The sequence below is a fragment of the Carlito syrichta genome, unplaced genomic scaffold (genome assembly GCF_000164805.1).
Source record: "Carlito syrichta isolate Samal-C Ts95f unplaced genomic scaffold, Tarsius_syrichta-2.0.1 Scaffold303673, whole genome shotgun sequence".
Classification (NCBI taxonomy): Eukaryota; Metazoa; Chordata; class Mammalia; order Primates; family Tarsiidae; genus Carlito; species Carlito syrichta.
In genome coordinates this window covers 1,586,370-1,599,576 of record NW_007247769.1, presented here as the reverse complement: position 1 = coordinate 1,599,576, position 13,207 = coordinate 1,586,370, and the positions used below count along the sequence as shown (strand labels likewise).

General features: G+C 44.1%; 1 protein-coding gene across 1 annotated transcript in view; it reads right to left on the bottom strand.

Moving 5' to 3' along the window:
• The window catches only part of KCNMA1 (potassium calcium-activated channel subfamily M alpha 1), a gene marked incomplete at its 3' end in the record, with an annotated part of 543,667 nt that overhangs the window by 487,749 nt on the left and 42,711 nt on the right, over positions 1 to 13,207 (bottom strand). Inside the window, exons 10-11 of the mRNA XM_021712861.1 lie at positions 11,272 to 11,442; positions 8,228 to 8,328 (exon numbers count right to left, since the gene is read on the bottom strand). Coding sequence (XP_021568536.1) covers positions 8,228 to 8,328; positions 11,272 to 11,442 — 272 coding nt within the window. The remainder of the gene's footprint in view (positions 1 to 8,227; positions 8,329 to 11,271; positions 11,443 to 13,207) is intronic.

Here is a 13,207-nt window from a genome sequence, read left to right as displayed (position 1 = left end):
GCAAAAATCTTCAACAAGATTCTAGCAAATCAGATCCAAAAACACATCTCAAAAATCATCTACCATGACCAAGTAGGCTTCATCCCCAGGATGCAGGGCTGGCTCAACATTCACAGGATCATAAATGTAATTAAATACATCAACAGATGTAAAAACAAGAATCACATGATTATCTCATTAGATGCAGAAAAAGTTTTTGATAAAATCCAGTATCCCTTCTTAATAAAAACCTTCAAACACCTAGATATGGAAGGAACATACCTCAAAATAGTAAGTGCCATCTACGATAAACCCACAGCTAATATATTTCTAAATGAACAGAAACTGGAAACATTTCCCCTGAAAACTGGAACAAGACAAGGCTGCCCACTCTCACCCCTCTTGTTCAACATTGTGTTGGAAGTCCTAGCTCAGGTAATTAGACAAGAGAAAGAAATCAGGGATATCCAAATTGAAAAGAGCATGTCAAGTTATCCCTCTTTGATGATAGAATGATCCTATACCTTGAAAATCCAAGAGAATCTGTCAAAAACCTGCTCGCACTGATAAAGGACTTTGGCAAAGTCTCAGGGTACAAAATAAACATGCAAAAGCAGTTGCATTCCTACACACAAACAACAAGCAGGCAGAGAACCCAATTTTTTTTTTTTTTGAGTTGGAGTCTCACTCTGTCGCCCAGACTGGAGTGCAGTGGCCGCTCCCGGCCACTGCAGCCTCGACCTGCTGGGGCTCAGGCGATCCTTCCACCTCAGCCTTCCAAGTAGCTAAAACTACAGGCACGCGCTACCACACTCGGCTAATTTTTTTATTTATTGTAGAGATGAGGTCTCGCCTGCCCAGGCGGGTCTCGAACCCGCGGGCTCAGGCAATCCACTCACCTCAACCTCCCAAAGGCACGGGATTATAGGCTGAGCCACCGAGCCTGGCAGAGACCCAAATTAAAAGCACAATCCCATTCACAATAGCCATTAAAAAAATGAAATACCTCAGCATCTTCCTAGCCAGAAAAGTAAAAGACCTTTACAATTAGAACTACAAAACACTGCTCAAAGAAATCCAAGAAGACACAAACAAATAGAAAAATATTCCATGCTCACGGATAGGAAGAATCAACATTGTTAACGTGTCCATCCTACCAAAGGCAATCTACAGCTTCAACGCAATACCCATTAAGTTACCAACATCATTCTCTCAGACCTGGAAATGACAATACAGAAATTCATATGGAAACATAAATGACCACGAAAAGCCAAAACAATCCTTAGCAAAAGAAACAAAGCCGGAGATATCACACTCTTAGACTTCAAACTTTATTATAAGGCTATAGTAATCAAAAAGCTTGGTGCTGGTACAAGAACAGGCACATAGACCAATGGAACAAGACAGAGATTCTGGAAGCAAAACCTCAATTTCTCAACCATCTCATCTTTGACAAAGCCTCCAACAACAACCACTGGGGAGAGGAAAGAACCTATTCAGTAAATGGTGCTGGAAAAACTGGCCGATCACATGCAGAAGATTAAAATAGGACCCCTACCTATCACCATACACAAAAATTAATTCTAAATGGATCAAAGACCTAAAGGTAAAACCTCAAACTATAAGAATCTTAGAAAACACAGGAGACACCTTTATGAAGATTAGAACTGGCAATCAATTCCTCTTCAGAACCCTAAATGCCCATTCTTTAAGAAATAAGATAGACAAGTGGGACCTCATCAAATCAACAAGCTTCTGCAAAGCAAAAGAAACCATCAAGAGAGCAGGGAGACAGAATGGGAAAAAATATTTGCCAACTGTATACCTGATAAAGGCCTAACATCTAGGATCTACAAGGAACTCAAATGCGCCAAAAGGAAAAAAACAAACAGCCCCATTAAAAAGTGGGCAAAAGACATGAATAGACACTTCTCAAAAGAAGATATATGGGTAGCCAACAAACACATGAAAAAGTGCTCAGCCCCACACATCATCACATAAATGCAAATCAAAACCGCATTGAGATACCACCTAATCCCAGTAAGAACGGCCATCATTGATAAAACAAACAACAGATGCTGGTGAGGATTCGGAGAAAAAGGAATGCTTCTACCTTGCTGGTGGGAACACAAACTAGTGCAACCTCTTTGGAAGACAGTGTGGTGGTTTCTGAAAGAACTAGAAATTGGTCTTCCATATGACCCAGCAATTCCCCTACTGGGAATATACCCAAAGGAACTCAAATCATTTTACAAAAAAGATACCTGCACATGTATGTTTGTTGCAGCTCTATTCACAATAGAAAAACATGGAACCAACTATGTTGCCCATCAAAGCTGGACTGGTTAAAAAAATGTGGTATGATGGAATATCATGCAGCCATAAAGAAGGACAAACATGGAGCTTGCAGCAATTTGGATGGATTTAGAGTCAATCATACTCAGTGATCTATCACAGAAACAAAGATCAGAGTACGATATGTTCTCACTCACAAGCAGGCCTTGAACAATTATAATACTGTGAGAAAGCAATTGGCAGTAGTGGGAAACTGTCAGGGCAGAGGGGATGGGATTGGCAGTTGAGGAAAACTGCTAGGGGAGGGAGGGGCACACCTCATCAACAAGGGTGCCTGCATAATCAACCTTTGTATACCTACCCCACATCTTTATGATAAGAAAAAAGATACCAGACTATAAATACAAAAAAATTCTGATCATAGACCACCTATTTGTGTATGTGTATTTCCACCACTTATTGGAGTTCAGCTAAATGGCCCTCAAGAAATGGAGGCAATGAATGTGTCAAGGCCTTGCAGGTAAAGAACATCTGAATTGTGAAGAACTGCACTGGTTTTCCAGATGTTCCTTAGACCTGCTGGAGGAGCTTGTACAAGCCTGGTCCAAATCCGCAGCAAAGCTGGCCTCTGCAGGCCACATGCCAGGCCCTGCTTCTCAAGCAACATCCAACTTGAATAGACCTCCCCAGAACCCCAGGTAGAGCTGGGGCAACCTAATTGGGTATCCTTGAGGCTTACCAAACTTAAAAACTTAAACTGGAGTTGACTATTTACATTACAAGAAGATTCTGCACTCTCCAAAAGCAATCCTTTGTAGTCAGAGCTTCCCTGAGCGCTTAAGTGTTTGTTAACAGATTATTAACTACTTGGCAGGTTCTCAAGCTCTAAAGAAAACTTGTAGGGGACAGGGAGGGAACTGGAAGCCCTGCTCTGTGGGTTTGCCAGCTTTTGAGCTGAGTGCTTAACGTACAGTATCTTATTTAATTAATCCTCCCAGCAGGGTTAATTTAGCTCCATTTTTATAAATGAGGAAATGGAGGCTCAGAGAGATTAAGTAATTTGTCCAAGGTCACACAGCTAGAAAGGGGTAGAGCCAGGATCTGCTACTCAGGCAGTCAACTGCAAAGTCCTTACTCCTCCTCTCCACAACATTTTCTAATAAAAACTTTCAAACATACAGTAAGGTTGAAAGGATTGCACAGAGATCACCTGAGTTCCCATCACCTATATTCTACCATGAACTTTACTGAATTTTACTGAATTGCTGTAGAAAATAAGAATGGTGATTTATTTTCAGAATGGAGCCTAGCTTATCTTGGGTTTTCAAGATGGTGTCTAAATGCTTTGTGCTTCTCTTTTGCTGATTCACTTCCTGCTTCTTTGATCTTCCTTTTCAGGGACTTTTTACTTTGGCAGACTTCATGTTTAAACTTTTGGCAGGTAATTCTGTAAGCCAATCAACAAATAGGATATGCAAATAAAATGATTCTGTAAGCCAATTGGCAAATAGGACATGCAAATGAAATGATTCTGTAAGCCAGTCAAAATATGTCACGCAGTTGACTTACATGGGAACCTGTAACTTCTTCTATGAGGAACCAGAAGAGGGACTTGTGTTTTAGGGATAAAAGTGCTGGTCTTTCTGGCTTCGGTGTGCCTGCTCACCTGAGAGAAGCCTATTCTTGCAAATACTATATTAAAAGGGCTGCTTCACTCCACCAATCTCTGAGCCTCCACATCATTCTTTAACAACGAAGCTGAAGAGGGTTGATTCTGTCTCCCACAATTGCTTTATCACACAGTTTTTATTTATTTTTTACAGAAAAAGCAAATGAGCACAGAGAAGTAAAGTAACTTGGCCAAGGTCGCACAACTACAATAGCACTGGAGCAAGGCTGTTTCCAGCAGCATATGTCGTGATCTTTCTAATGACATGTTGTAATCACTATGTACTAAAATGCGTCCCTCAGGCACACAGTGCAATAACTGTTTCTTAAAATGAACATACATAAATGCTAAGAATGTTGCATACAGTAAAGATGACTACAAAGCTTAAGAATTGTAATAGGACAGAGGCATCCAAAGAGGATTATCTGAACATACCAGGAAAGCAAGGAGAGGGATTTTGGTACCTGAAGCCCCACCATTCCAGTCTTATTTCTTTACAGACACACACACCACACACACACACACACACACACACACACACACACACACACACACACAAACACACACACACTCCTTCAGTCAAAGTGTTCCACTTGAGTAGATGGAAAAGAGACCCTGGGAAGGCATATGGCTAGCTTATTGCCAGAGCTGGCATTCCACCCTCTGCCTCCTAGGACCTGGGACTTACCCTGCCCACCAGACAGTAGGGCACAGAGTTCCATTATCTAGGGTGGGCCTGGGTTGCTACTGAGTGAGCAGGGCTGAAGGACTATACGCTACTTCAAGAGACACACTCTGAATGTATATAGAAGGATTGTGATGCCTGATAGGTAGCAGGTGGGAAAGGATAGAAAGAAAAGGAAAAGACAAGGCAGGAAGAGAAGGGAAGGGGAGAGAGGGAGGGTGGGAGGCAGGAAGTTTGGTTGAAATATACTGTCAGTGGCACAGGATAAAAATAATCGTCTTTTCTGTGATTGAAAGCGTTTCTAAAAATCAAAGGTAGGGACAGCTGCTGTGCTAAGGTGGTGGGATTATGACTGCTTTGGTAAATGTCTTTAAAGTTCTTATTATATAGTTTTACAACAGGTGACATTCTGGAGCAGAGAGATGTAAGAACATGCATGGATAGGAAATTCAGAACGACTCACCAAGGGGAACTCGGCTTGTGATGATTTTATAAGTGTTACATACGTTCCTAACACGTCCCCCAGGGGGCCCCTGAGAGCAAGAAGCAAGGCCTACTGAATTGAGCTTCAGAATTTCACAGAGCTTAACAGGGCTTCTGATGGCAGGGTCCAGACACCCACAGAGAGAGGGCCACAGCAGACAGAGGCAGGAGGCCTGCACCAGGGCCAGGGCTGAGCTCTGTGACAACATGGATAACTTTAGGCAAATCCCTTAACCTGCCTGACTAGTATCCTCTTCCTTAAAGCAAGAGGCTTCATTTGACTAGGGGTGACAAATTCAAATGCTCTGAAGAGTGACTCAGGGAACTCAGAACTGAATAGGCCATCAGAGACTATGGTGTCCTGGAGATCACCTGCCCAGGCTTAGACAGCAGGGGCCACTCAGACCCAGGTAAGCGCTCGGCCTCTTCCTGCCAGTACAGAGAAGCTAGAAATCTAGACTTTAAAAAAAAATTTATTAAATTATATATATATATATATATATATATATATATATATATACACACACATTTTTTTTTTTTGAGTTGGAATCTCACTCCATCACTCAGACTAGAGTGCAGTGGCACACTCCCGGCCACCGCAGCTTCGACCTGCTGGGTTCCGGTGATCCTTCCACCTCAGCCTTCCAAGTAGCTGGAACTACAGACGCACGCTACCACACCCGGCTAATTTTTTTTTATTTATTGTAGAAATGAGGTCTCGCCAAGTTGCCCAGGCAGGTCTCAAACCCGCGGGCTCCAGCAATCCACTCACCTCGGCCCCCCAAAGCGCTGGGATTATAGGCTGAGCCACCGAGCCCAGCCAATTTATATTTTTAAAAAAATTTTTTTTAGAGACAGAGTCTGTCTCTGTCAACCAGGCTGAAGTGCAGTGGCACAATCATAGCTCACTGCATCCTTGAGCTCCTGGGCTCAGATGATCCTCCTGCCTCAGGCCCCTGAATAGCTGAGACTACAAGTACATGCACTATGCCTAGCTAGGTTTTTTTTAATTCTTATTTTTTGTTGAGACAGGGCCTTGCAATGTTGCCCATTGTCTTAAACTCCTGGGATAGAGTGATCCTCTCATCTCAGCCTCCCTAGTAGCTGGGATTTCAGGCAAAATCTATACTTTCATATGGACTTCCCTCAATTTTTCTGTTGGCCTTCAATTTTTTAAAAGTATAAACACCTCGAAAGTGACAACAAACATGGATGTATTCTCTGGGTTAGATGTTCCAGAAACTCCCCGAGTTCAGGGCATCAAGCCAGCCTGCTGCCTGCCCCTGCCTTATTACTGCATAGCCTATGTATTGTCAACCCCGTGGCTCCTCCAAGAGACCACTTTGGTCAGAGGAGATTGGCAAGAAGATGGCAAAAAGAGGGTAATCACAGCTTCTGAGTGGGACAAACCAGATCTGATCTGTTTCTAGAGCTGGGAGGGGCCTCTGCAAAGGGCAGGTAGGGCCCTATCTGGGACTTCTTAATTCCAAATAAAGATGACAAAATTCCCAGCTGGGGCATTTGACTTGGTGCCTCCTGATTCAGGCATTGAGACTGGGCATCTGAGGCCCTTCTAGTTCTAGAAAATCCACTGTGGATCACAGCATGGAGCATCTCAAACTTTGCCATGTGCAGGCATTCTGCATTTCTTTTTTTATTATAAAGATGTAGGGTACAATTCAGCATTAGGTATACAAGTGTTCATTAGTCAGGTACTCTTGTTGATGAGGGGTGCCCCTCCTTCCCCTGGCAGTTTCCCACTACTGCCAATCCCTTTCTCATAGTATTATGATAATTGTTCCAGGTCCGCTTATGAGTGAGACTATATGGTACTCTGTTCTTTGTTTCTGTGACAGATCACTGATTATGATAGACTCTAAATCCATCCAAGTTGCTGCAAAGTCCATATGTTTGTCCTTCTTTAAGGCTGCATAATATTCTATTGTGTATATGTACCACATTTTTTTAGCCAGTCTAGCTTCGATGGGCAGCATGGATGGTTCCATGCTTTTGCTCCCAGGTAACATAGCTACTACTGGGACTCAAGCCATCCTCTAAACCCCCTTCCCTCTCAAGCTCTCGTCCTAATCTTCTTTCCTATTTCTAACAAACCTTCTGAGAGAGGAGTCTATGCCTGCGGCCTTAACTTTTTCACCCACCCTCCTCTCTGTTTAAATTCCATCATCTGACTTCTACCACCATGCTCCTAAATTTTTTTTTTCCAGGCTACTAATAACTTTCAAACTGTCTAATGCAATGGTCCCTTCTAAGACCCTATCTACACAAAGCTCTCTATTTGATGATAATAATGATAGCTGATATCTATCAATTGGATTTTAAATTCACCAAACTTTGTCCCAGGTCTTTACCTAAGATGTATTTCAAACGCATTATCTTACCATTCCATGAAATGTTTTAGGATTAGCCCTGTTTTTATAAATGAGGAAACGGAGGCTCTGAGAGACTAAGTAATTTGCCTGAGGTCACACAGTCAGAAAGGGGTAGAGCCAGGATCGGCTACTCAATCAACTGCAAAGTCCTTATTCCTCCTCTTCATAACATTTTTTAATCAAAACTTTCAAACATACGGTAAGGTTGAAAGGACTGCACAGAAAACACCTGAATCCTCACCACCCAGATTCTACCATGAACATTACATTTTACTGTATTGCTTTATCACACATCTTTCCAAAGATTGTCTCCTTTGGTTCCATTTAAAAAGCAGCTTGGAAGGCACTTTTGAGGCTAAGCTCGGACGTAGCCATTTGTGAATTAGAAATAATTAGGCATCTTCTGAAACCCACTCATCCCAATCCCTCCATGGCTGGGGAGTGGACTGGGGGCAGGCAGGGAGGAGGTTGTTGATCTGGGAACATCTGTGCCCATCGACACAACACACAGCCCAGCAACCAGCTCTGATCTCTCCCTCGGCACAGAGCGGAGAAGGAATGATATTGAGGAAAGTTCATCACCTCGAAATATCTCCCTGAAGGTTAGGTCAGCCTGGGTTGTTTCTGAAAGTGGCCAGAGGACAGCGGGAGAGGCAGTATGAGGTAAGGGCAGCCCTGCCTAACTTCAGAGCCCTTCCACCTGCTCCCATGGGATTATAACAGCACCTGGTGTCCCTGTTGTATCCTGTCTTTCAGCTGCAGGGGGCCTCCCAGGAGTGGGATGGAAGGGATGTCACAGAGATTTTCCACCAGGGTCCTCTGTGTATCTAGAGGGAACAAAACAAGCTCAAAGAATGCAATGTGAACAGTCCCCCTAGGGTCCTGCAGGGTAGCGGCAACCTTCTAGTCCATCTGCTTCAAGGAAAAGTTGCCCAACCATAAAAAGCAGCTTTCTCTGGTGTCCCGTGCAAAGTAAAGACCCTGCAAATGGGGCCACATATGAACAGAGAGGGCTTGGAGCCGGGGCGGGGAGTGCTGGACTCTCAGCTCTGACACTATAGGTTCTCTACCCCTTCTTGCTGTGTGTCCTTAAGAAACCCTCCTACCCTCTCTGGCTCAAAGCTTTCTCATCTGTACAAATGACTCCACACCAAATGAAAAGACCAAGCAAATTCTAGCCCATCTCCTACATCCAAGATAGTGAGCCAGGCGCCAGGTGGAGGGGAGAGAGGCACACTAAGGGGTGCAGCAGATAGTTCAGGGCACTGATCTAATCCTTTTGCACATATTAGCTCATTTAATCCCTACACCAACTGTGAGGAGGGCGTGCTTTTTATCCACATTGTGTTGATGAGGAAGGTGGGGCACAGAAAGGCTAAAGCTTTCCTAAGGTCATATGGTTAGTAAGAGGCAGAGCTAGAATGTAACATAGACAGTAGTTAGTTTCTGGAGTTCATATGGGTAACCCCCACCAAATGCTGCCGCTAGAGAAGCTGAAAACCCTCTCTGCCCTCCAGGCAGACTTGGTCCAAGGAAGGGAACAGGACAAATGTGAAGATTCAAATGCTGATACAATATTTAAATAACTCTTTGAGATAATAGTGGGAAAGATGCTGCCAGGGAAACATGATTAATTGCCAAATGAAAGTGTTTAGACAGAATTGCTCTAAAGGTCCAGAAAAAGAAAGAAAAAGCCAACTGTAAGCTCATTCTCAGATTGAAGGAAGCTGAGAAGGTTGAATGTAACTAGCTTTTGAAGAGTGAGCAGGATTTGAACAGGAAAGAGGCAGAGAGAGAGAGAGAGAGAGAGAGAGAGAGAGAGAGAGCATTCCAGCAAGAATCAAAATTCAAAGGGGCAGCTACTATGTTTGGAAAGGTGCGGTACCCCCAAATGACTGAAGATGGCTTAGGTGTGAGCTGAGATGAAGTCTGAACTTCACCCTATAAGTAATAGAGAATCATGGAGGAATTTTAGTGAGACTAAAAGAGTTTAATGACCAAAATGTCTGCTGGTGTTGCACTGGATACCCTAGGGGGCAAGGGAGGAACCTGATGAAACCTCCCAGGTGTTCACCAAAGAGCCCTTGGGTTTTGGCAATGGAAAGCAAGAGGCTAAGGTCATGACACTCTACAGAGACTGCCCAGGAAGGGATACACTTCAGTTGGAAGTCTTGAGGTAGGTTTCCTCCCAGGACTCTTTAGAATTTGGCACTCTGTGTCATCAGGGAAGCAGGGAAATAAGATCCAAAGTCCCCTTCCCACCCCCGCCACCCAAACCCCCAGGCTCACATCCAGTGAGCAAGATTTTTTAATGCTATTTTTAATCTTTCTGTTGACCAAAAACACACTGGGAAGAAATGAAGCATGAACATCAACAAGAGCCTCTCCCAACTCTTTCCTCTCTCTTCCCTCCTATTAACCACTCGGCGACCCTGCAGACTCACCATATGGTCCACAAGCTAGGCGGCCCTTTCTGATCCTGGATAGGCTGATCTGCTTAATTATTTGGAGGCTATAAATAGAAGCATTGGACAATAGGCTGAAAATTTCTTTTGGTCTTGCAAACAAAGACAGGGTCTTTGGCAGAATTGGAGAGTAGGGGTTTCACTCCCTCCATCCAGGCCATTTTCTTCCATCTGAGCCACCATAGCCTCAGGGCAGCTTCATAACCACCTAGGATCTGCTAGGGACGGCCCCCTAACAGCTGAGCCAGCAGGGAGATGCACTGGGGTCACCCACAGTTCTTAGAGTGGATGGGTTTCAGGAAAGAGATCACTTAGGAGACTCAAAAGGTCCATCTGCATTAGGTGTCTCCTTGCCTACAGAGTCAAGACCAGCTCCAGTCACCCAAAGCTCTTCCTACCTTACCACCCTCTGCACCCATGTTCAACCTTCACTCCTGCCCCCACCCCACTTGCAGGTTAGAGCAGCTTCCCCAAGGAGTGGATTCCTCCAGACCCAGAACCAGGAGGTAAGCCCAGTGAATATCCCCAGTGCCTGCAGGAGGAAGCCTAGCACCCAGGATTCCCCTCCTTCCCCTCGCCACCTGGACTCCTGCCACTTTTCATCTATAAGGATATTTTGTACTTCACAAGTATACCCTCTCTTGCCCGAGCTCTTAAGGTATTCCTTCTAGCTATCCCCACCCTCATCCCAGTGGCAACCCATGTTAAAGTCAGATGAGCCTAGCTTGGCCTAATGTGTCTGCTGCTTTACTAGTTGTGAGACCATTGGCAAAAGGCTTTATTGCTTACTGCCTCAGCTTCCTCAACTGTACAATGGGCACAATAGCAGTACTAACTCTTAGGATTATGAGGACCTGTTGGGAAAAAGCAAGTAAAAAGTGTCACTTAGAGCTTGACAACAGCAAATGCTTGCTAAGGTGTGTCGCTGGCAGCTTTTATATGAGCTTGACTCCTAGCATGCCACTGCACTGGATTCAGCATGTTTGCTAAGCAATTGGTTTCTCTGTTCTTCCCTTTTTCCCTTCACATCCCAAAGGAACAGCCAGGGAACCAGAGGACTCAGTACCTGGGGCTCCCAATCAAGTGCAGTATGAATCTGAATGTGTTTCCCTGAGTGCCTGACACCTGCTGTCTACCCTCTGTCATCTTACCTCCACCCTTACTCAGGGGCTCCCACTCTGCACAGGTGGCCAAGGTGTGGGGAGAGCTCTTCTTCCTAACACGTGTTTGCTTTTCAGTTAATGTGTTTGCCCAGATACATGACACCATGATGACCAATGGAATCAGAGGTGATTGGGTACTCACACACAGACAGGGCAACCAGGTGAAGGACAAAGCCCTTGCGGGACACCAGTCTCCCTAAGAGGGACAAGACTGGCTCCCCAAGAAGAGGAGAAAGGTCATCCCTCTCAGAGGCCCATGTATGTTTTTCCAAGGGAAAGTTCTCAGTGGTTCCAGCAGGCTTCTGGAACACTCCTACAGACCAAGGGTTAAGTTTCTCATTGTTTTGAAGCCACTGAGTTCATAGAGTCTGCCACCATCACACACCTCCTTCAGATCCATCACAAAGCACCCATCATGGGCATCTTCAGAGGCATTTATGGATTATGATCAAGGCTTAGAGAATTCTGCTTTATGCAAGTGTGGCCAGGCTAGGCTCCATGGACATCATGGAGGACAGGTGAGATGCTGCCAGTTGGAGAGAGTAGCAGGCCCTCATGAAGCACAGGGACCTCAGCACATGAGGAATCAGCCCTACTGGGCACTGTGCTGGCTCTCAGGTGGAACATGAAGGGAGTGGGTTTTGGAAAAAAGAGGCCAGGGTCAAGGCCTAGCTATGCCAATTCCTATCTAGGTGAACACTAGTCCTTCCTTTAACCTCCAAATGCCTCAATTTTCTCAACAAAGAAATGAAGATTAAAAATAGGGAGGGACACACCTCATCAACAAGGGTACCTACAAAATGAACATTTGCATACATAACCCTGAATTGTACCCCACATCTTTAAAATAAAGATATAGATATAGATAGATATAGATATCCTGCAGAAATAAGACCTGGTGTTTGATAGATGAGTTGGATGGCTATAGTTTACAATAATTGATTATATATTTCAAAATAGCTAGGAGAATAGTTCATGTGTTTATAACTTAGGAAAAAGACAAATATTTAAGGTGATATGTATCCCAATTACATTGATTTAATCTGTACAATTTATATGAATGCATTAAATTATGATGTGTACATAATATGCACATTTATTATCTATCAATCAAAAATAAGTCATAAAGAGAAAGAAAGATATAGATATAGATAAATAGAGACTTCCTGTAAATAAGATAGATTGTATATACTTTTTAAGTACACATTGGATGCTCAGTCATTTTTTTAAAAACCTGCAAAGGACTTTTTTTGGGGGGGAGGGTTGTTTTTGTTTTTGTTTTTTTAGTTGGAGTCTCACTCTATTATCCAGACAGGGCAATGGCATGGTCATGGCTCACCAAAGCCTCAACCTTATGCTAAGGTGATCGTTTTGCCTCAATCTCCCAAGTAGCTGGGACTACAGGTGAGTGCCACCACATCCAGCTAACTTTTGGATTGTTGTAGAGATGAGGTCTTGCTATGCTGACTAGGCTGGTCAATTTAGAAAGGTGACAAGCACATAGTAGGAGGTTTTTTAATAAGGTTGAAGTTTGCAGAATGATTGTGGTGACTGGTTCAGATTCCTTCTGCTCTGGGAAAAGGCTTAGTCCTGAGACTCACCCAACGTTTCACCACGGTAAATTCTCCAAGGATGAAGAAAGGTGGGCAAAGAGAAAGAGACCTTATCTCTCTTCTCAAAAGCTGCAGCAGTTAGATAAAGTATGTTGTAGGTGGCCAAGCAGCTAGATCCTTAAATAGCAACTAATGACTTTGATTGAAATTGATAATGAAACAACACCTGTTAGCTGATTTGAAGCCCCCTTAATTTGCCACATGGCAATTCTATTCACCAACCTATCAGCTGGTCCGTGAGCTGTAAAATGCTATAATGCCATACCATATGCCTCGCTTGTCTCCTGTGTTGGGAGGGGGAGGCTGTCCTCAGGATGGTTATCAGTCCCAGGGGCCCGACCACTCTGGAGGTTATCCCAGGAGCTTCCCAGGCATTCAGAAAGGCTTGAGGACACTCTGTTCCAGTGACCCCCACTGAGCCCTAAGTAGTAGCTGGACAGCCTCTTTGAAGGTGAAATCTCCCCC